The 24,488-nt window shown below is 45.7% G+C and overlaps 1 protein-coding gene across 3 annotated transcripts in view; it reads left to right on the top strand.

Annotated features, from left to right (window-relative positions):
• The first annotated feature begins 535 nt into the window (after positions 1-535).
• Positions 536-24,488, top strand: part of SMAD3 (SMAD family member 3) — a 69,259-nt gene continuing 45,306 nt past the window's right edge. For 2 of the 3 annotated variants that reach the window (XR_009758935.1, XM_061594965.1), the window contains exon 1: positions 536-1,181. Coding sequence is in view for 2 of the 3 variants with exons in the window: in XM_061594965.1 (XP_061450949.1) it covers positions 547-1,181 (635 nt within the window). In the remaining variant the exon portion in view is untranslated. The remainder of the gene's footprint in view (positions 1,182-24,488) is intronic. The other variant, XM_061594966.1, reaches the window with a different exon arrangement.

Genomic DNA, 24,488 nt, shown 5'->3' with positions numbered 1-24,488 from the left:
TATTTGTTTATTACCATTCTATCTCGCCTTCCCTCCAAGCGCTCAAATGAGTCTACATGGTGCTTCCCCTTCATTTCATCCCCACAACAACCCTGTAAAGTAGGCTAGGCCAACAGGTAGCGACTGGCCCAAAGTCACCCAGTAAGCTTGGTGGCTGAGTGGGGATTTGAACCCTGGCCTGGAGGGCCCAGTCCCATACTCTAACCGGCGCGCCACACTTTCTTTCCTGACCAAGGCTGCACTCCAATACATGCCTATAAGAAGTAAGCTTCACTGGGTTCAGTGGGACTTACTCCTAGGTAAGTGTGTACAGTATCGGATTGCGGCCTTATCCTGCGGTGGGGGAACTCTCTTTCCCGCGCGGGGCTCCAAACTTTTCTGGGCCCGCTCCGTTTCTGCACCGGCCGAGCGCCGCTGGCCGTCTGTCCCGGGCGCTGGGTCGGGGAGCGCAAGAGCCGTCAGCCGCAGCGTCCAGAAGGCGAGCGGCCTCCCCTCGCTCCGTCCCGCCCCTCGCTCGCTTTCGGAGTGGGCGGCTGGCGCATTTGCATGCGACTCAGACGGGCCCCGGAGCGCGCCTTTGCGCGCGCAAGCCAACGCAGGGCACAGAGGCGCAGGAGCGGCGGCGGCGGCAGGGCGAGGAGGCGGAGCTCGGCACGGCAGCTGCAGCCGCCAGAGGCGCCTGCGGAGAAAAGTCGGGAGAAAGTTTGGAGCGGGCGGCGTCGGCGTCGGCGGCGCCCTCGGCTTTGTCCCCGGGCCAAGGCCGGCAGCGGCCGCCTCTTCCAGCCGCGACCTCGACGCGCGCCGCCTTCGTGCCTTCGCCTCGCTGCCCAGGGCTCGCTGGAGCGGGACGGGCCTGCCTGGGGCCGCCGCGAAGTTCTCGGAGACGCGAGGGAAGTTGGCCGCGCTCGCCGCCGCTGGCGGTCCTTCCCTGGGCTCGCTTCTGGGCTTCTCCTCCTCCTCCTCCCCACCGCGGCCATGTCGTCCATCCTGCCCTTCACGCCGCCCATCGTCAAGCGGCTGTTGGGCTGGAAGAAAGGCGAGCAGAACGGGCAGGAGGAGAAGTGGTGCGAGAAGGCGGTCAAGAGCCTGGTGAAGAAGCTCAAGAAGACCGGGCAGCTGGACGAGCTGGAGAAGGCCATCACCACCCAGAGCGTCAACACCAAGTGCATCACCATCCCCAGGTGAGGCGGAGGCGCGCGCGGGAGGGTGGCCTCTGGGCATGGGCAGAGGGCCGGAGAGCGGTGCGGGGGGAGGCAGGTGTCTCTCGGATCCTGCCCGCGCGCCCGCTCTTTTCTCTCGCTCGCTTTCGCTGGTGGTAAGGTGGTTTTTTGCATCCTCACTTCTAGCTGGGATGGCGGCGGCGGGGGCAACTCCTCTGAACCACGTTGTGGCCCCTCGGGGAACCACGCGGGCCGTGTGCTCAGCAGCCCAGGGGCTAAAGGGGCATGCCTCTTGCAGCCGTGCTTTTGCACTTGAAATCAGGGTGGTGGAACAATGGCAGCAGCCTCGCCTGCCCCTATGCAACATACAAAGGCTGCAGTCTTCCCAGCCCCACTTTCCTGGGAGTAAGCCCCTTTGAATTCAGTAGGACTTACTTCTGGGTAGACATGGCGAGGGGTTCTGCTGCGACTTAACTTTTTTTTTTTTATGGGATTTGATCGTCGGTACCATTGAATGAAAGGGCTTGTCGTTTTCTTTTCCGTGAATAACTCCACTGTAAAAGCATAGGGTCTCCTGCATCCTTTCAGGAAACTGTGTAGGCCACCTTTGCCAACGGGGTGCCTTCCGGACATTTTCGGGCTGCTTGACGTTGCAGTCCAAAACTTGTGGAGGGCACCACGCTGGCAAAGGCTGGTTGATGTCAGTTCTTGTAAACCTCTCCACACCATGGAGTGTTTATGCATGTCTGAGAAGTTGGAAATGAATTCTCGGGGGGGGGGAGTGTGTTGCTTTGTAACTTCATGTAACATGTGCATTTTCTAAAACGCGCCTTAAAAGAATTCCCAACTTGCTGCTACCATTTATTTTCTAGTTCTTTAAGCCTCAGAATCATCAGGATCATTTCACAGTTTATTGCAAAATGGTATAAAAGTGTAAATGGAACATAAACATATTAAAGTCAGCTTCTACCTTGAAATGCTTTATGGCACACTTCCCCAAACTAGTGCCCTCCGTGCTGACTGGGGCTGATGGGAGTTGCAATCCAAAACCAAGCCCAGCTCAGAGTAGACCTGTTGAAATGGATGCACCTAAGTTTGTTGTTGTTATGTGCCTTCAAGTCGATTACGACTTATAGCAACCCTATGAATCAGTGACCTCCAAGAGCATCTGTCATGAACCACCCTGTTCAGATCTTTTAAGTTCAGGTCTGTGGCTTCCTTTATGGAATTGATCCATCTCCTGTTTGGCCTTCCTCTTTTTCTACTCCCTTCTGTTTTCCCCAGCATTATTGTCTTTTCTAGTGAATCATGTCTTCTCATGATGTGTCCAAAGTATGATAACCTAAGTTATTCATGTTTATTAAGTTGAAATAGGTTTACTGGGAGCAGGTCTACTGGGAGTAGGACTAGCATTGAATACCACCCCAGGTTGGGGAAGACTGCTTTTTAACCTTCAACCTCATCCATCTTCACAACCGCCCATCCTCCCTGAGAGGGCAGGTGTAGATCGGTTTTGACAATCTAGGAATGAGAGTGAGTGCTTTGATCAAGGCCTCCCAGGAGGCCTGCCGCAACTGAATCTCTATCTGCAAGCGTACATTCATTGTCTATGTACATGTAGGAAAGGGCCGTAGCTCAGCGAAGGAGCATCTGTCTTATGTGCTGAAGGCCCCAGGGTCAAGAAGGGCTGGGCACGTCCGCTGACTGAAGTCCTGGAGTAGGCGATACTGATCCAGGTCGACCTCAGGCCTGATGCAGTATAAGGCAGATTCCATTGTTCCCAGGTGAAACAAGGACTGGGAACGTAGCAAGCTAGCTGCCTTGCACTGAGTCAAACCATTGATCCGTCTAGCTCGGTTTTGTCTACACTGACTGGCAGCAGCTCTCCAGGATTTCGGATTGGGTATGTGCCCAGCCCTACCTAGAGATGCCGTTGGGGTTTGAACCGGGGACCTTTGGCATGGAACTTGTGGCTGTCAGGATGTTGCTGGATTTCCAACTCCCGTCATCCTGACTGTTGACCAAGCTGGGTAGGACCGATGGGAACCTGAGTCCCAACAACATATGGAGGGTCCTTTACATGGTGTGAGGGAAAGAGTGCTTTAAAAAAAACCCCAAACCTTCATGGAAGTAACTAGTACCCGTTCAGGGGTATGTGTGATGAGGTGCACCTGATCAGAAGCAAGTTTAAGGGGACTCATTTCCAGATAAACATCAGCAACCAGCTAGACACGCTCTCATACAGGAAGCCTGGCACACACATCCCTCCCCAGTCCTGAAAGTCAGAACCAGGCAGACGTGCTCTGATTCCTGATCTGTAATTAAATAGAACCTCATTGTCCAGGAGCAGTGTACCTCTGAGCATTGAATGCTCATTAGTAAACCTGTGTTGGTTTCTTGCCTCGTGAGGTTCCCAGAAGTGTCTGGATGGCATCTGGTTGGAAACGGAATGATGGATTTCATGGTGTGCTCCAGTGTAGCAGTTTGGGCTAATCTTCCCTTGCAGCCAGTAGAGGTACGGGTGGACTTGCAGTTGCAGAAGACAGAGACGCGTGCCCAAGAACAGACTTTGCCAGCTTGCTGCCCTAGACGTGTTTTGGGCTACAAGTATCTTCAGCTGCAACAGGCATGGCTGCATAATGTTGCGGCTGATGGGCATTGTAGTCCAAAACATTTGGAGAGCTCCGGGTTGGCGCAGGCTGCCCAGGACTAAGGTCTCTCGAAATTAGCATTTTTAGATTAGGTGCCCAGAAGAAGCATATCGAATTTGGGATTCTGTAAATATTCTGGTGGGGTACGTGCATCCAAATCTTTGTTTGTTTTCTCTTATACAGGAAGTAATAGCATGGGATCTCTTGCTTAATTCCTCTTAGCTCCAAACTCCTGTATTTCCCTTCCTTCTGCACAGAAAGCTTGCATGTAAATAACTGTATTGAAACAAACAGGACAGTATTTTCCACAACTCTTGATGTACCCAAGTGGCTGTAGCTCTTTCTAACTAGGAGTACAGTAACACCTAGACTGAATCTGGTGGGGACTCTTGTTTGGGCCAAACAATTAATCATTGTTGTTATTTCCCCCATTCATTCTTTACATTCCGTGTGTGGTTGAGTGTGATTGCGTGAGCGTCGTGCAACTCGTGGTTTGCACACCTGAGCTGGAAGTGCATAAACTTTCATTTGTTTCAGAAGTGTCTTTGCGGGGTGGGAGCTGTGCTTGGCATATGAAGTTTTGCTGATCTGGAAAATCTGAGCTGTTTGGTGGCTTTAATTTTTTCTTTGGAGGTATAAGGCAACATTGCTGTTTCTCTTGGTCCCTCCTCCTCCTTTAAGAAGGCTAAAGTTCATGCCATACAGTCCGGAAAGCTCTGAAATAGCTCTCCTTTCTCTCCCTCCCCCCCCCCCGTTTGTTTCTGTCCTTGTCTCTTGCTTTCCTAACACCCCGTAAATGTGTGTGTTGGCTGTCAGAATGATTTAGTACGGAGTGGCTGGCTCACACAAAGAGGCATCTGTTGCACTGGCCCGCTGAGAAGATGCACGGTTTGAGAGGATCATGCAGAATTGAAATGTTGCTTTGTACAAGAAGAATTTCTGGTGCACCCTTCATTTCGGTTTATTTAATTACTTTATAAAATGCAGAACACTTTTCAAAATGTAGGTTTGGCAAAGCAGGTTGCAGCAGTATATGTAGCACCAAGTAAATTGTTAATCCAGCTTTTAAAAATGCTAAATGAGTTTGGTGCTAAGTTTTGGGAGGAGGCAGGTGATTTCTACTCTGCATCATTCTGCATGGAGAGGGCTGTCTGGGGAATAGTTTTAGGCAAGGTCAGGGGTTTTGACTAAGCACTCTATTTGTGGCTGAGATGGAATTCCCTTCCCCCTTCAAATTGGCCAATGACCCTGGTGTGTGTGTGTGTGTGTGTGTGTTTTGTTCCCCTGTTAGGGATAGGCTGTCTTTCTTGGGGAGCCCAGAGGTATTTGCTGCGCAGATGTTTTCCTACAGAGTACATACATAGCTCTTGATTCTAAAGATCTCTTGGAGGAGGGGAGCTGAATGTGCCTCTGAGGCCTTCTGGAATTGATCGCAGGGTGCATCTGTGTTTCCTCCACTGATGCTCCACCACTTTTATCCAAGGGTGTGCTTGTGTTAGAATATGAAACTTTTGGAGTCAAATCATTAGTCCATCTAGCTTGGTACTGCTCGCTTTGACCAGGGGTGTCTGTCCAAGAACTCCTTGAGACCTTCCCACAGGAGAAGCTGGAGGCTGAACTTGAGGACTTTATTATTTATTTATAACTTGAATTTATATGCCACTTTTCCATATAAATATGCTCAAAGTGGCTTACAATAGTGCAAAAATGCAAATCACTACATCAACAGCAATTATTTCAAAAACATAACAATAGTTTGAAATCATTTCAAGACATAATAATCCAACAATAACTCCATTTGATTACCCAAGCATTATCACATTTAAAGTCATCATAAAACAAGCTATCAATCAATTAAAACATATCAAATTAATAACATAATATCCTAGTACAGAAGCAGAAGAAAACAGTTTTGTCACTTCTGCATGGCAAAGCAGGTCCCTGATCACCTCAGTCTTGACAACTTACACCACAAGAGGAACTTTATTTATTATTTGATTTATATCCTGTCCTTCCTCCCAACAGGAGCCCAGGGCAGCAAACAAAAGCACTAAAAACACTTTAAAACATCATAAAAACACTTTAAAATACATTAAAACAAAACATCTTTAAAAACATTTTTTAAAAAGCTTTCATCTTAAAAAAGGTTAAAAACATATTGTGGGGTTTAAAAAAAAAGATTTAAAACCATCTTAAAAAGCAATTCCAACACAGGTGCCAAGTGGGATAAAGTCTCTGCTTAAAAGGCTTATTGAAAGAGGAAGGTCTTCAGTAGGTGCTGAAAAGATAACAGAGATGGCGCCTGTCTAATATTTAAGGGGAAGGAGTTCCACAGGGTAGGTGCCTCCACACTTTCACAATGCCATTTCATCATGTGAATGGGTAAAGGTTGCTTGTGCTGACTTTCCTGTGTTGAGAATGTCTGCGTGAATAGACCAGGAGAGAAACCTGTGCCTTTTTCTTCCCAGGAAAATAGAACTTCTACTCATCTGAACTGTGCAGACACAAACCTCTGATGCAGTTCCATCACATCTTCCTCGATGCTTCTCTGTGGATGCTCCAGGGCTGCTAATCTAGGGCAGGGACGGGCAGACTTTAGGCTTTGGAAGATACACTTTGGTGGCTTTGTTTTTTTTACTAGAATTGCGCAAACCACCAATTGTAGCAAAGTGCAGAAGACTTCTGAGTGCGGGCATTTGTTCTGAGACCCAGAATGTGAGCTCACATTTAAATTATGAATTCCAGGTTTCTCTCCACCCGCCAACCCTGGGTGCTTGGCATGCTGTGCTCCGCTTTTGGAATAAAAAACATAATGTAGAGCTTGTGGGTTACATGGAGACCAAGGATTTTTATCACACTGCCTGTGCTAATTAGCTTATCGATGCTGGGATATCTGTGCTATCTAAGAGTGTTTTATTGTGGGTGGTCCTGGGCCTTTGTACAGGTGTTAATGCAGTCATCTCAGCAAAGTAAATTATCACCAATCTGCTATTGTAAAAGGTGTGCCTATTTAACGTTATTTATTTACTTTTATTTATTTATTCCATTTATATCCTGCCCTTTCTCCCAGAAGGAGCCCAGGATGGCAGACAAAAACACTAAACATATTAAAAACAAAAAACATAAATTTCAGCTCTAATTATCACTGTCCGTAATTTTTGCATCTCCTTGCCACTGAACTCCAGTCTTACAGTTTTCTCCTTTATATACAGTCAACTAATATTTCACCTCATGCATCTTTCAAAGTGGGCTGCTTGAGCCCTCAGAAACTTATGCCACAATAAATTCGTTAGTCTTGTAAGGTGCCTTAAGACTTCTTTGATTGTTTTTGCTGCAAGACATTAACATGGCTACCCTTCTGGAAAAAAATAATCACAACCACCACCACCACCACCACAACCAACAACAACAGCGCCATCTCTGCTATCTTTTCGGCGCCTTTTGAAGACTTTCCTCTTTCAGCAAGCCTTTTAGGTTGAGACCGATCCCAGTCTGCCTCTGTGTTAGAATTGCTTAATATTTTTTTTAATAATGTTTTTAACCCTGTTTTAAAATTGTTGTTTTTAATGTTTTTAACCCTGTTTTGTTTTAATGTATTTTAAGACCTGTTTTTATGATGTTTTAAAGTGTTTTTAGCGCTTTGTTTGCCGCCCTGGGCTCCTGTTTATAAATAAATAAATAAATAAACCACCACCACCACAGCAACAACCTACGTTCTACTCTTCTCCCAAAGGAGCCCAGGGCAGCAAATATAAACAAAACAGTTTAGCAATAGTAGAGAGCAATATTTATCCTCTTTCAAATGGAGATCCACCTTTAATCCTCCATGGAACCCGCTTCTTTTTTGTCACTATACATTTCTGTCTTGCTATTTCACTTTCTCATCTTTTTTTATGCCTCTCTAGGCCTTTCTGCCCCCTCACCACCAATGGGGCCAATTCCTTCTCAATTGTTGCCTGCAGTGGCTGGAGAGGCTATGAATTTACAAGTACTGTTGCAGGTTTCAGCAAAGCAGCTTGATATGTAGAGTGTGGGTGTGAGAGAGATGTTTAGTCTGCAACTTCAAAGACTTGGGGTGCTTCCAGACTGAAGGCTGTTCGCCCTGCCTTCTCATTAGGAATATATGAACCTGCCTTAGCTGAATCAGATCACTGGCCCATCTAGCTCAGTGTTGTCTGCACTGACTGGCAGCAGCTCTCCAGGATTTCAGGCAGGGAATCTCTCTTAGCTCTCCCTGGAGATGCCATTGGGGATTGAACCTGGGACCTTCTGCATGCAAAGCAGATGCGCTGCCCTCTTGAGCTATGGCCCTCTTGTTCTCCTGCTTCTAGCTATGTAACTTCCCGTACTTTCAGCAGGTACAAGTTGGGGGTGGCTTCTTTGTCGGATGCAAAATATGAGCGGGGAGTTTGGGCACAGAGCCATAGAATCGTAGCATCGGAAGGGGCCTGTAAGGCCATCGAGTCCAACCCCCTGCTGAATGCAGGAACCCAGCTTAAAGCATCCCTGACAGGTGGCTGTCCAGCTGCCTCTTGGGTGCCTCCAGTGTTGGAGACCTCACCACCTCCTTAGGTCATTGGTTCCATCTGGCATCTTCACACTCTGGTTGAGGAACAATATAGGATACCATGAGTATACCGAAGACAGCTAAATTTTAAAGGAACGTGATAAACGGATCCTGAGAGCCAGGATATTATTATTTATTATTTTATTTATTACATTTATACCCCGCCTTTTCTTTTCATGATTGAAACCCAAGGTGGCTTATATATGGTTCCCAGGCGGTCTCCCATCCAGGCACTGACCAGACCTGACCCTGCTTAGCTTCAGCAGGGAGCTGGCCTCATGTGCCTTCAGACCATAGCCCGGGATAGGAAATATCACGACAGCACATACATTTGCTGGAGCACTTTTGTCTTTTAAACACCATTGCTGTTTTGACAAGTGGGGGTTGGTTCTTCTTCAATAAGAAACGTCCCCTCCAACGATATGCTTGGGTCCTGTGAAATGTCAGTGAATGTATTGCTGGGTACCAGTTTCCACAATAAGAAATTTGGATCTTTTAAGTACCACAGAGCATTTGGGCTGCAGTGACTAAGAACCAGGATCTGAGGAGTGTTGGCTTGCAGGGTTAAAATTTGTTCTTGAAGTTTCATCATAGTGATCTTGGCTTCTGTGGAAGATGGAGGGGTGTGTGTGTCTGCAATATAAAGAAATCTTATGTATTGCAGTGACTGGTCATTTTTGTTTTAAGGAACAAATGTTCTCCAAAGATTTGGGTGTAGTTCTTTATGAACACAATGGGCCTACTTGCTTAAAAATAAATCACTGTGCTTTGGGAATTGCCGGGAGTGTTTTTTGCTTTACTTTCACTGTAACTGGTCCTCCGAGTCATTCTATTGACTTCTGTGGTTAGATAATTAAAGTGGGATAACGTATAACAATGCAGGAGTAATGAAGTCTGATGAAATGCTTGCTGTCTGTGTTTAAAAGTGGAACTTGAGAGTTACTTGTAAGAATGATAGCAGTTGTAAACACAGGACAACAGCAACCATATTAATTTCTACAGTAAGAAGGCAGTTTTGCAGAATAGTTCTTCCCCTACCCCTTGGTGAATTACCCGAAATTTGAAATATTTCCAGTGTGAGCATGTGGCATGTAACCCTACAGAACCTTTTCTGTATTGACTTATCTCTCATGGAATTTCTGCTGTGCGTTACAGGAGCACAGTTGGTTCATACAAGAGAGCAGCCCAAACAACAGCGCGTTGCTTTTATATTTGTATGCCACTTTCCCAACAACAATGGTGATCTCAAAACTGCTTACAATAATAACAAAGAATTTAAAACGAGCAAATAACATTTCCATCAATATAATCATGTTAATAAACACAATAGTATATAAGTAAGGCAAAAACAAATAATCCAATAAGCAATGAATAATGCTGGGGAAAACAGAAGGGAGTAGAAAAAGAGGAAGGCCGAACAAGAGATGGATGAATTCCATAAAGGAAGCCACAGACCTGAACTTACAAGATCTGAACAGGGCGGTTCATGACAGATGCTCTTGGAGGTCGCTGATTCATTGGGTCGCCATAAGTCGTAGTCGACTTGAAGGAACATCATCATCATAAAGCAATTAATGCAAATTTGTAATATTTTAAAAATAATTTATCAGGAACAGCTTCTGATCCCCAGCCCTGTCCCAGTTGACACCATCCCTCTGGGGACCTAAAATTCCCCAAAACGTCCTTCATAACTACTTGAACTCTCTTGAGTCCAAATACTGATGAAGCAGACAGGAGGTGTGTCTAGACTTGCCTGTGCTTATATACCTGGTGGGACATGCAGCATTTCCATTGTGGAATTGTGCACAAAATCTGCAGTCGCGTTGGCTCCTTATTTTTGCAGGACTTCTGGATTGTCCATATAAACATGTAGTCCTTGCCTGCTTTGATGAGTTGGATTTAAAGAAAGGGGGACATTCCAGTTCAAAGGAGTTTGTGTTGATTGGCAGTGAAGGTAGCAGACGGCAAGGAACCACAGTCGTACTTGCAGAATTTGGATGTCCGGATAAGGCTTGCCTCCAGGAACTTCAGCAAATGCATGCGTTCAGTCCAGTTTTACTTGTATGATCTACAAATCATAGAAAACTTGTATTTTTGAACCTAATACGAGGCAGGTGCTTTCAAGCAGTTGAGGGATTAGTGTGGGTGTACTTAGGGTCACTTTACTACTTGTGTAAGAGGTAAGAACATACGAATCCACCTTATACTGAGTCAGATCACGGATGGATCCAGTATAGTCTATTTTGACTCGCAACAGTTCTCCAGGATCTTGGGCACAGAAGGGCACTAAGAACATACAGTTTCCAGAGAGGTAGTTGTGTTAGTCTCTTGCAACAAAAATAGCTAAGAGTTTGTTTGCACCTTGAAAGGCAATGGGGTTGTCTGCAATCTGGCACTAAGTTAAAGTCACTTAACTGTATACTTATTCTGCTTGCAAAATGTTCTACATGCGAGAGAATGCATAAGCGTGTTGCTGTTGACTTTGGCACACACTCAGTTTCTGCTAGTGTGATGGTTGTGTTGAATTCCTCCATTGCACAACATTAAAACTTGCTTGCTACTAGTGCAAGGGCCCTTGGGCTGGCAGACAGAAAACGTTGGATACAGCCCTTAATGCATATACCAAGACGTAAGCTTTCACAGGCTACACTGCACTTCATGAGATGCCTGAGGGTTATCCCATGTTAGGACATGGAGAGAGCCCTTCTGGGCAGGTCGAAGAGCCATCTAGTGCAGCATTCTGTTTCCCATAGTGGGCAGCCAGATGTTTCTGGGAAGCCCACAAGCAGGATATGAGGGCAATAGTTGCCCAGCCACTGGGATTCAGAGGCTGCCACTGATCATGGAAGCCTTTTGCCAGTCTTGCTAAAGGAGATACTTGTTAACTGTAACCGTAAGAAGAGCTTGCTGGATCAGGCCAGCGGACCATCTAGCCCAGCGTCCTTTTCTCCCAGTGGCCAACCAGAAGCCCGCAAGCAGGATCCGAGTGCAGCAGCAACTCTGCCCACTTATAATTCCCTCTGCCTCTGACAGTGATGTTGAGAGCACAGCCATCGCAGTCATCACCGAGAGCCTTATTCCCTATGAATTTGTCTAATCCTCCTTTAAAGCCATCCAAGTTGGTGGCCGTCACTGCCTCTTGTGGGAGTGAGTTCCATAGCTTAACTATGTGCTGTGTGAAGGAGGACTTTTTTTTGTCTGTCCTGAATCTTCCAGCATTCAGCTTCATTGGATGTCCACGAGTTCTAGCGTTATGAGAGAGGGATAAAAACTTCTCTCTCTCCCCTTTCTCCACGCCATGCATTGTTTTACACACCTCTGTGATGTCGCCTCTGACTCACCTTTTCTCTAAACTAAAAAGCCCCAAGTGCTGCAGCCTTTCCTGTGAGAGAAGGTTGTGGATGCCGTGGATTGGAGCTGGAACCTTTGGCGTTGAAGCATTGCCTGTGCGCTCTGCTGCTGGGTTATGACCTCTTGAGTATGTTGGAACATTGCAAACCACGACGGCCCAGAAAGAGAAGAGTGGTACCTTTACAACTGTGTGTGTTGCACATCCTGGACATGGTGCTAGAGAGGTGAAGCCCTGGAAAAAAGCTGAAGGAAACCCCCCTGGAAAAATGGGGGGGGTGAGTTTTTCCCAGGTTTTCCATTTTTTTCCCTGAAAAGGGGGAGAAATGTTTTTCCGGTCTTCCCCTGGGCCTTCACATCACTACATGTTGCAATGTCTTTATGTCCCAGGGCTCTTCAACTTGTGCCCCTCTTGGCTTTGGCACCACACAGCCGCTGGAAGGAAAAGGTTGGAAGAAGCGTTGTGCAACATTTTGGGGATTGCCACTTTTTGGGGTTGAAAGAATGGTCTTTCAGGTTCAGGGCACCTTACATTGGGAAGAGGGTCAGGAAGGACTGATCAATTTACAGCTGCTGGTGCCCCACAGATGTTTTGGACTGGAACACTTGGGGCTAATGGGAGTTGTATTCCAAAACATCTGGAGGGCACCAGGTTGGTCATGGCTGGCTTACAGCTTTGTAACATTCATTTACAGGGTATAATTTTCCCAGTGTAGTGTGACTCCCAGAAACTATGTTCAAAGATAATTATTGTGTGTTCCTTTTTTCCTGGTGCTGAAATACTGCAAAGGACCTCTATGCACACTGTCTTCATCCTTAAAAACAGCCTTATGAAGTTGGTTAGTATCTTCCACAAATTGAGGGATGGGGCACCGAGAGGAGAGTCACTCGCCTGCCAACTTGCTACCGGCTAGATTCAAGGTTTTATTACTTGTGCATGAAGACCTATATGGTTCTGAATCAGAGTATCCAAGAATCCCCTCTTCCCCTGCATCTCTCTGGACGCTTAAATCAGTGGTTGGAGATTTTTTTTGATGGTGCCCCTACAGTAAAATGTGCTGTGTCTTGAGCATGTGCTTCTGGTGTTGTGGCACCAGTTCTCTGCAATGCTCTCTTTCTAGAAGTGAAGCAAGCCCCAAACATTCCCAAAATAATCCATTCACAGCATGTTTTTTAATCCTTGAGGGCTTCGTTTTAACATTATTTTAGGATTAGTATGTTTTATGCTTTTTATTTTGTACCTCTCACCGACATCGTTTGAATGCATAGTGGTTTATAAATCCTGATAAGATAAAATAAAAAAGGTCCCAATGTCAGTTCACAGCAGGAGGTAAGACCCCAAGTCTTGCATGGTTATGGAAGCCATTTTCTTCTGGGTAAATGTTCTGTATGTATGCATCCCAACGATGTGAACTGTTTTAAGAAAAAGCTTCTGTAAAGGTAACTCCAAAAAGCAGTTGGTGAAGTGATTGGTGCAAAAGGGAATGGGAATCCCACAAGGCAAAAGACTGTAGGTGTTCTTGCAGTGCAAAATCTGGATATCCGTTTTCACAAACAGGGAAGTTGTCGCACTTTATTTTATTTAATAGATTAACAATCCACTTCTCAAGAATACTCTTCACATTAGTTGGTGCATGTTCTCCCATTATTCTAATCATGTGTCCTGAAATTTCCTAAATTTGTTTTTTATGAATCCAACAGGGACAGAAGGTTGTATTCAACATTGTGTAACCAAAACCCCACTGTTGCACAATTACTCACAAGGTAGTGAGATTCTATGTAAGGATATATATGAGAGAGAGAGAGCGTGCGAAGGTGCATGTGAATGTGAAGGCCTGGTTGCGTTCAGATGTTTGCATCTCTGCTTATTAGGCCAAGATATTCCCAAGCTTTTTGCCCATGCAATTGGCCCTTAAGTCTCTCATTAATCGTCGCTTCCCTGAAAACTATGGCTACCAGCTTGAGGACAAGCGAAGGTATGAAACCAACTTCCAACCATGGCCTAAGATTCCAGCTTGCTCTGAACTGGTCACCATTGTTCCCAGTTCAGATGGAACAGAAAACTATGGCTAGCTAGAGATGTTCTGGTTTAATTGCCGGTCATGCGAGGGGAGGAGGGGAGGGGCTGATGCATATTTCAACTTAATTATAAGAGAGATGATAGTCCAACCCAGGCCATTGTGAATCACTGCCTAAGTCTAGTGTGCTGTAAAAATAAGGTATCAAAACAATGTGAAATGGAAACGAGACCATTCCAGCTCCTGGGAATTGCATGTGGGGAAAACGTTGTTGAGCTCCAGTTCTTCTTGTGGGCTTCCCGCAGTGGGCATCTGGTTGGCCACTGTAAGAATAGGATGCTGGACTAGGTGGCCCCCCTTTAATCTGATCCAGTAGGCTCTTCTAATGTTCTTACGAGCCCATATTGTGCTTGGATCAAAGATCAGGCACTACATAAAAGGACCTTAATAGTTATTACTGTTTCCAGGTGCATCTTTTTAAATGTTGGAAAGTCAGCTTATTTTGGACTTGTGTTGAAAACATCCTTTTTATAGTTCGGCACCTGCCACCTCTGGGTATGCCTTAGCATTCCACAGATGTTTGTGGTAAACCTTAACTGGTTTCCATAATGCTGAAGCATTCATCTCCATGTGCTCATGCTTGCACACCCAATCCCATAGAGTATTTTGAAGGATTGCTTATATATCGCATCGTTGTGATCTGCTTTGGAGCTGCTGAACCTTGGATCAAGTCTAATGTTTTCTACTTCATTTCTTTTTCATGTTTTTGTCTTATCTTTCCTCCAAGGAACTCAGGGCGGCATGCGCAGAGTTATGCCTATCCTGCAAGGTAGGGGAGAAGGAGAGAGTGAGTGGCCCAGTGTTGTTTACTGAGCTTCCTGACACCTGGAGGGTTGGATCATAGATGTCCCAATTCTCTTATCCTTCACTTCCTTGATTGATAGCAGGCCTATCACTCCTGAACCTCCCCAGTGGGTACAAATGCAGCGGGGAGGCGTTTCAATTCACATGCAGTTCACACAGGGCAGTGGTGCACAAATATAGGGTAGGTGACTCCTGGCTTGACAGCAATACATATGAAAAAGACCCATGTGTGGTGGTGTTTTTTTTTTTTATGGACTACAAGCCACAGTGCAATGCGGTGACTGAAAAGGCCAATTCAATTCTATCCTGTATCTACAGAAGTATATTGTTCAGATTAGCCTTCCTCCATACAGGTTGGCTGCAGATGATTTGAGCTATAACTGCCATCATCCCTGACCATTGGTCACACATGCTGAGGCTGATGGGAATTGTCCAAAGCATCTGGAGGGCACCAGACTGGGGAAGCCTGGTCCAGAACATGACAAACTATCTTGCTTCAGGCAAACCTCAACTGGAGTGCTGTGTCTAGTTCTGGACACCACTGTCTAAGATGGATTGTCATCTCTTGAGGAAGAAAGGGTGGACCCTGTCACACTCATGAAAGGGTGATGCCACCACCCGCGAGTGGAATTGTTGAAGCTTGCCCTGTGTCAAATGAGTGTGTGTTGTAAAACATGGTCCCAGACTCTTCTTCTGCAGTGTCATGGTGGAAGGGGTTCCCTCCAGGTAAAGGTAAAGGGCCAAAAGCCTCGCTTTACGCATACTTAGCTTGTTCTTGCTGCTAAAGGCTTGTTAATTAGTAAGCTCCTGCTTATTACATGCAGTGAATACGCCTTTCCAGAAAAGTACAGCTGTTGCACATGTGGAATGCGATGTGAAGCCAAGAAGGATGAAACTGGACTCCTTCCCTTCCCCCCCTCCCCGCTTCCCCCTCACCCCTCACCCTTAATGAATTTTCTGGGCAAAAGGTATCCTGTTTCCAGTAAGTTCCTGCCCACTTACTTGGATTCCTCTGTGTGTACGTGCGTGCGCCTTTTAAATGTATACTCTCTCCTTTTTCTCCCCCTCTGTCCGCGTGCTTTGCTATTCTGGGTTGCCAGTCTTACAGTCAGATGTCCAAACCAAGACCTTGGAAATCTTGAAATGCGAGTTTTGTAACTTCTTGCTCTCTATATTCTGGTTTTAAAGACCCTGGTTGTGGAAGCTGCTGGGAAACAGGACCCAAAACAGAAGCCCAGAATTGTGTGGGTTTTTACATTTTTGCTTTCCAAAATTTTTTGCTTTATTTACATTATTATTGAAAATATCACCTTTAAAGTTAGTTGCAGACACACACAGTGTCCCCTCCCATGCTCATTTTTTTCCTGTTCCTTTTAATTTAGTTTTTCCATAGTGAGGGTTCTCTTCAGGGCTACTGCAGGAGTGGTTATTCAGCTGTTAATATGCATAAAGAGAGAAGCAGGATTATTAGATAATATACTTGCTAAAAACTAGATCTGCTTACAAAAGCATCATGAAACAGGGGGAGTGTAGTGTCTCCCCAAGTGAATGGTGATTCTGTTGCGCAGTATGTGAACTTACTTATTTATTGTTATGTGCCTTCAGGTTGATTACAACTTATGGCGACCCTATGAATCAGTGACCTCAAATAGCATCTGTCATGAACTACTCTGTTCAGATCTTGTAAGTCAGGTCTGTGGCTTCCTTTATGGAATCAATCCATCTCCTTTTACTCATTTCAAATGTACATTTATCCCCTTATGTATGCCTTTTTTAAAAAAAAACAAACACCTGCTCTAGCACGAGTGGTAGTGGTTTTGTGACAACATGGGTCCCAGCCAATCGGTGCTATGCACAGCCACATTCTGCTGCAAACAAATAGAACCAATTTCCCTTAAGCTTCATGTTGGAGGGAAGATTTCACCTGAATAAAAGCACTCTTTCTCAGTTCCACTCAAAATACGTACGTTTTTACACACTGTGGAGCTGTGTGGAAACACCTTCTGGAAATGGGCAATCTTAGAACTATGGCTCTTGAACATGTTTTGTTGAAAAACGTTTGGGTAGTTATAACTGTTTATCGTTTCCACGGGCTACTAGAGTAGGTAGCACTTTACAGAGTTTTTTGTGCAAAGTGTTTTTCCCTCGTGTTGAAGGAGCTTATGGCCTAAAATAGACAGAAGGGGAAAGTTCTGTCCAAGGAAGCCTGCATGTGGGCAGCAATGCAGTTCTCTACGTGCTTGAAACTTTTCCATCTGGGAATGAGAATTAAGGGGTTAAGCTAAAGGCCACATGGAGACAGTGGGCTTTGAGGAAGGGAGAGATTTATTGCTGTGAATATGTTAGAAGGAATTGCATTTTAGGTGGTTATTTTTAATTTTTAATTTGATTTTGTGACATAAAAAACATAATTTGATTTTTATGCTGAGTTGCCTTGAGGAGGCTGTTTTGGCCTGAAAGGCGATATAGATAGATAAATGTTCAGTGAGGGAGTCCCACACATAGTTGTCACACTCATTAATAAATTCTCCAGGCTGAGGTTTGCCGCCTCTTGTACCTCTGAGCCAGTTCTGAAAAACTTGGGCCAGTCCACCTTACCGGTTCACTTCCTGCACTACTATTTTGTACGAAGAAATGGTCAGCTGGGTGTGCCACATTTCTGTATACACACACGCTCGTGCGCACAGACAATCACAGATTGCAAGCAGCGCTTAGGGTGTGGTTGAGGGCTGGAAGAACACCTTGCCTTGCGGGCTTGTCTTTGTTAAACCAACCATACTTGGTAAGCCTTCTAGATCCAGATCCTGGAAAACACCCGGATTTGCAACTTAAAAGGGCCCTCTAGCACTTGTTTATTTGTTAAGTGATTCACTTTTTAATATCTGGGAGAACTTCCCATCAGTGATGTGGGAAGCTTTATAAGGGTTGACTCACTCACTGCTTTTTGCTGAGTAGTCAGGCTTCTGAGTCAAAGCTTGGCTCGTTGATTGAGTGATCAACTTTTCTTGAGCTAAGCCCTGATTGTGAAATGCAAATAATATTAGTGGAGGGTGCTGCCCAAGGGGGAAATTTTATCACGGGGAAATGATTTTATTGTGATGTGTCTTAGGCCCTTTCCCATTGCCTCCTGGTTTATCAGGATGAGGCAGTATCATGCTGGTGCAAGCTGCCCAGTTGTACCCACTTTACTTCTCCCCTGGCTTGAGTGGGTGCAGCAGTGGCTGGCGGCTCCATGTCAGTGGGGCAGTGGAATCCGCTCCAGGTTTTAATTGGGACATTCAAGGAGCTGTCCAAGGTGCTTCAGCCTTGAAAGTTCAGACTAAAACCCAGAGCAGATTCCACTGCCCCACTGACACGGAGCCACTGCCTGCCACAGGAGTGGGGTAAATAAATTAAGAATCCTTGACTTCTGTCACCGTTGAGCCTAGGATCGTTTCTTGTTAGGAATCAGCCAGCCACAACCCCTGATTTTGGTGTAATGGGAAACCAAGGCTTCCTGGCTTTATCCTGCTCTCAGGAGAACAGGAGCTACTCCCTCACAACAAACCATTGCTGGACTCAGTTGGGGAGATCTGGCAAATGAGGCCGCTGTCTCTCATCTCATGAGGTTGTTCTCAGGATGAGAGTGATTCCATGCATGCTATCCTGAGTTCTTTGGAGGAAGGGCAGGGCACAAATAGGATAGCCAGGTAAACTAGACCAGGTGACTGGGCAGACCTTGAGGACATCTTGGCCAGAGTTGGAACAACTGGAACTTGGGGACATTCAGTGAAGCGGAACGTTGGGAGATTCAGGACAGACACAAGAAGACACTTCTTCACGCAGCGCGAGTTGAACTGTGGAATTTTCTCCCACAAGAGGCAGTGATGGCTTTAAAAGAGGATTATACAAACTCATGGAGGATAAAGCTATCCATGGCTACTAGCCACAATGGCTCGGCTCGGCCTCCATTTGCGGAGGCAGCATGCTTCCAAATACCCATTTCTGGAAACTGCAGGAGGGGAGAGTGATCTTCTGCTCAGGTCCTGCTTATGGGCTTCCCATCGGGGCATCTCATTGGCCACTGTGAGAACAGGATGCTGGACTAGATAGGCCATTGGCTTGATCCAGTAGGTTCTTATAAATCCTTTTTGCATCTTGTCCTTTTGCTATGAGAGGTCCAGGCCTGCCAGCCAACCATCCTTACCTCTGTCTTGTAAGGATTCCGCTTCAGGTGGCTTACCTGCCTCTAGTATCTCACCATACCAAGCCTACATGATTTTGGGATTGCACGTCTCCTTTGCTTACTGGTGGCATCCAACTCTGTACCTCCAATCAGTGGGTTTGCCTAGTGTGGCAAGCTAACAATTTCCTGATTTTTTTTGTTTAAAAAAAGAATTAATGAAAAGCAAAATTTGTTTTCATTTCTGCAGGAGTCTGGGGGCGGGGGAGTGGGGAGTTGTTGCGTCCTTCCCTAGGTAAATTTAGGACAAGAGCATTTTTTGTCTTTGTTTCAAGTGAGGGCTGAGATTCCTGCCCTGAGGACACTGACTTGCCTGAGCAAGCTTTGCGTACTGTGTCATCACTTCTCAATAGCTCTGGAGTAACGCAGACACTTGCTTTTAGCTGATTCAATGCTCACCATAATAACATTAAAGAAGGCTTTGTAATTATTTGAAATCCACTTTATAGGCAGTGAAGGCTGGTCCATTTTGGCAAATGGGGCATTGTCCCACCAAATTCGGCTATCCCCCACCTGCCTGCCTTCTTACTTATAACCAGCCCGGGGGTGGCACTGCCAGACAATTTTCTCCTCAAATGAGTGACCCACTATGCATGCTTACCTGGGAGTAAGCTCGATTAGACAAAGTGAGTCTTACTTCTAAGAAAATTTGTATAAGATTGTTCTGTACATTTTATAAATGTACCAAATAGGGCAATTTTGTATGCCAAAATATAAAATAATGGATTTTATAATTGTTAAAGCAGGCAGATATGTTCATGTTTGATAAAATAGTACATTCTGCATATATTTAGATTTTCCCTAAAATTTTCAACTTGAATGAATGAATGAATGAATCTTTATTTTTACCCCGCCCTTTTTCCAAAGCTGGAACTCAGGGCAGCTTACAGATAAAAACTACATATGGTTAAAAGCATACAAAAATATACACTTAAAATACAATTAAACTATTCACGACATTAAAACCATGAAGCATACACCTAAAATACAAAAAAACAATTTAAAATACAGGTAAAACCATGGGACAATACAACCGACCTTATAGAGTCCTATCTTAAATACCTTCTATACTAAAAGCCTGTCGGAATAAAAAAGTCTTTGTCTGCCGATGGAAGGATAGCAAGGAAGGGGCCATTCGTACCTCCCTAGGAAGGGAGTTCCAGAACCTAGGGGCAGCCACCGAAAAGACCCTATCTCGTGTCCCCACCAAATGCACTTGCGAAGGTGTTGGGACTGAGAGAAAGGCCTCTCCTGAAGATCTCAGGGCCTGGGCAGGCTCATATAGGGAGATACGGTCTGACAAATAGCCTGGACCTAAGCCGTGTAGGGCTTTGTAGGTCAAAACCAGCACTTTGAATTGTGCCCGGAAGCAAACTGGCAGCCAGTGGAGCTGTTGTAACAAGGGAGTCGTATGGTCCCTATAACCAGCCCCAGTTAGCACTGTGGCTGCAGCTCTTTGTACCAGTTTAAGTTTCCGAACAGTCTTCAAAGGCAGTCCCATGTAGAGCGTGTTACAGTAATCTAAATGGGATATAACTAAGGCATGCATCACTGTAGTCAAATCAGGCGTCTCCAGGAATGGGCACAGCTGGTGCACCAGTCTTAACTGGGCAAAAGCACTCCTGGCTACCGCAGAGACCTGGGCCTCCAAGTTCAGAGCTGAGTCCAGGAGCACACCCAAACTGCGAACCTGTGTTTTCAGGGGGAGTGTAACCCCATCCAGCACAGGCTGAATCCCTATTCCCTGATCTGCCCTTCGACTGACCAGGAGCACCTCTGTCTTGTCTGGATTTAGTTTCAATTTGTTCGCCCTCATCCAGTCCATCACTGATGCCAGGCACTGGTTTAGGACCAGGACAGCTTCCTTGGATTTAGGTGGAAAGGAGAAATAGAGTTGGGTGTCATCCGCATACTGATGGCACCAAACCCCAAACCCCCAGATGACCTCTCCCAGCAGTTTCATGTAGATGTTAAATAACATGGGGGATAAAACTGAACCCTGAGGGACCCCATAGGTCAACGGCCAGGGAGCCGAACAGGAATCCCCCAGTACCACCTTCTGGGTACGTCTCTCTAGGAAGGGATGGAGCCATCATAACACAGTGCCCCCAAGTCCCATCCTGGCAAGGCAGCCCAGAAGGATACCATGGTCGATGGTATCGAAAGCCTCTGAGAGGTCCACTAGAACCAACAGGGACATCCTTCCCCCATCCAGCTCTCTGTGTAGGTCATCCACCAAGGCGACCAAAGCTGTCTCTGTCCCATAGCTAGGCCTGAAACCAGAATGAAATGGGTCCAGATAATCCATTTCATCCAAGAATCTCTGGAGCTGGGCGGCCACCTCACGCTCTATTACCTTGCCCAAAAATGAATGTTGGAGACTGGCCAATAGTTGCCCATTATAGAGGGATCCAGGGAGGGCTTTTTCAACAAAGGCCTTATAACTGCCTCTTTTAGGCACGTTGGGATTCTGCCTTGTTGTAAAGAGGCATTAACCACTCCCCTCATCCACTCAGTCAGTCCCCCTCTGGCACTTTTAATGAGCTAGGAAGGGCAAGGATCTAGCAAACATGTGGTGGCTCTCGCCTCTCCAAGGATCTTGTCCACATCCTCGGGTTGTACCAGTTGAAAAGAATCCATTGTTATTGGACAGACAGGAGCCAAGGTGACATCCCCTGAGACTGTATCAATTTCACTGTTCAAGTCGGAGCGAATCTGAGCGACTTTATCCTCAAAGTGCCGTGCAAATTCTTGACAGCGGGCCGTTGAGTGGTCTATATTGCACTCTCGGGGGCCAGAGTGTAAGAGACCCCTGACCACTCGAAACAGCTCCGCTGGACGGCTCCTGGCAGACACAATGGTGTCAGAAAAGAAAAGTTTCTTCTTTGCTCGCACTGCCACGGAGTAGGCCTTCAAAGAGGCTCTAGCCCGTGTTCGGTCAGACTCGTTCCGAGTCTTCCGCCAGCGTCGCTCTAGTCCCTGTCTTGTTCGTTGCATCGCCACCAATTCCCTGGTAAACCAGGAGGTTGGTTTGGCTCCACTCCGTGAGAGGGGACGCTCAGAGGCAATCGTGTCCACCACCCTGGCCATTTCCCCATTGTAGAGGTCAACCAGGGCTTTGACAGAATCGCCTGCTGAGGTGACAGGAAAATCCCCAAGAGCCATCAGGAAACCGTCCGGATCCATCAGCCTCCTGGGGCAGACCAACTTGCCCTGTTTCTGTTAAATATTAAAGAATGATTTGATTTCTGCAGGATGTGATCCTGGCTTCTGAGACTCGCATATGCTTTGTAAGGAACAATAAAGCAGGGACTCGCATCTCTTTTGGAAGAATAGTGCTGAAGTCTCTTCTGCCTTTTTGAATATGTGCAAGAAATAGCAAGTGGATAATTAACTTGATAAGAGTTCAGTATGAAAAATGTGTTGTTTCACTCTCCATGTAACACAAAAATATGAAGTTGCCAAAACAGAAATTTAGCGCAAGTCAAGAGTGGTTTTTGTGTTTTTGCAAATTCATTTCCCCATAGTTGAAGAATCTGCATCCTGAATTGGGTGATTGAGCTCTTTGTTTTACCACACGGTTACACTGCTTAGTTTAATCTCTGCGGTTTTAGTCCTGTGTCTGATCAACGTGGGGTTGGCCTCTTATGCTGTTCTGCCAATGTTACCCACTCCATCTTACTTAGATATATTGGCTGTCCTGACATATAATTCCATCCTCCTAAAAGGCTGTGCTTGATGGCCAAGTGTCTTTATAAACATTGGGTTCATACATACTGCACGTGACCACTATGCATTAGTTCCCATGCTCACCTCTGTGATGGTTTTGAAGGGGAAATGCAATGCAAATACAAAATAATTGTTTATAATGTCAGCCTTGAGGATGAGCGTCTGTGTTATGAATAACTTTCAGCATCTTTGCCACTTCAAAAGAAGCAAGACATTTCTGAGTACAGTGAGTGGATTTGTAAGGCTTAAAACCAGCTGTCTAGGGAGTGCTAGCTTCTAGGAATAAACAAATTCAAGGGAGCTAGGTCTGTTGGCCAGGATAGTCAAGTGGAGCCTCCTTATCCAGGGGCTGTGTACATGGGGGGGGAACAGATGGTGGGGAAGAAAGCTAGAAATTTGTGCTGGAAACACAACATATGCGCTGGGTTAATTGGGCTTGCCTTGCTGCAGTCTACCTGGCTGCCTCTTCTGCCTCGTCAGGCATGTTCCAGTGGCTGCCTTCCCATATTCAATAAATGTATTTATTAAATTTGTATCCCACCCTTCCTCCAGAAGGAGCCCAGAGTGACAAACAAAAACACTAAAATCACTTTAAAACATCTTAAAAGCAAAATACTTTAAAACATATTAAAACAAAACATCTTTAAAAACACCTTTTTTTAAAGGTAGCTTTAAAAACATCTCAAAAAGCAGCTCCAGCATAGACACCGTTGCCGACTGGCATAAGGTCTCTACTTAAAAGGGTTGTTGAAAGAAGAAGGTCTTCAGTAGGCGCCAAAAAGACAACAGAGATGGTGCCTGTCTAATATTTAAGGGGAGGGAATTCCAAAGGGTAGGTACCACTACCCTAACTGTCCACTTCCTATGTTGTGCAGAATGGACCTCTTGATAAGATAGTATCTGCAAGAGGCCTTCACTTGCAGAGTGCAGTGATTGACTGGGTAAATAAGGGGTAAGTCAATATTTTATGTATCCTGGTCCCAAGCTGCATAGGGCTTTGTACACCAAAACCAGAACTTGAACTTGGACCGGTACCTAATGGGCAGCCAGTGCAATGCTCAAGGGAGTAGCAGGATCATGCCCACTGGCCATGCTGCCAGTGGCCACACATTTATTCCTCCCCCCCTGTAATTTTTCCAGGGTTTTCCCGGGCCTTCACATTTCTAGCTAAATCATGGTTTAGTATTATGTGTAACCCACAGTTCAATAGAGCTGACTTGAAATTGTAGTGAATTGAAATGTGCCCATTACTTAGTTTTCCCTCTCCTCCCTCTGGCAGGATCCCTTCTTTCTCCAGTGACTTACGGGCTCAGTGGGGGGGAAAACCCACTCGGTTAACAGCAAGTTTACAGTGCTTTAGATAAACATACGCTATATAATTATATTAAACATAGCTTACTGAATTAACTATAATACTGAATTAACTAAATAAACTACGATGTGGTTGCTATGGGTTGTATCCAATGCTGGTCCTACTCAGAATAGACCCATTGAAGTTAAAGGACATGACTAACTTAGGCCCATTAAGTTCAGCGGGCCTACTCTGAGTAGGATTTAGTTGAACACAACCCTATGAGTGGATTCATAGGTTTTTGCACTCATTGTACGCTGTTGGTGACATGGGGAAGATACTGTCTTGTGTCTCCACTGTTGAAACCTCTCCAGCTGACAGCTTTGGCCACAAGGGATTTGCTAGCAGATGGCAGGTCTGGAAGTTTAAATTGCCCAGCAGCTGACCATATTTGCAGAGCGGTTTTAATTGTGTTTTGGGATACTGGCGTGTGAATATCTCAGAATGATTGTACAAGCTTTCGTGGATCTTTGGAACACATCAGTGAGGGAGGCTGTTTCTGTTCCTGCATTGTTCCAGCTGGAAAGCGGAATCTGAGCATGGGCAAAGGCCCCTCCGGTCAGGTCAAGACAAAGCTG

Source organism: Rhineura floridana, chromosome 14 (assembly GCF_030035675.1).
Source record: "Rhineura floridana isolate rRhiFlo1 chromosome 14, rRhiFlo1.hap2, whole genome shotgun sequence".
In the NCBI taxonomy this organism is placed as follows: Eukaryota; Metazoa; Chordata; class Lepidosauria; order Squamata; family Rhineuridae; genus Rhineura; species Rhineura floridana.
This window is presented reverse-complemented; position numbering and strand designations above follow the sequence as displayed.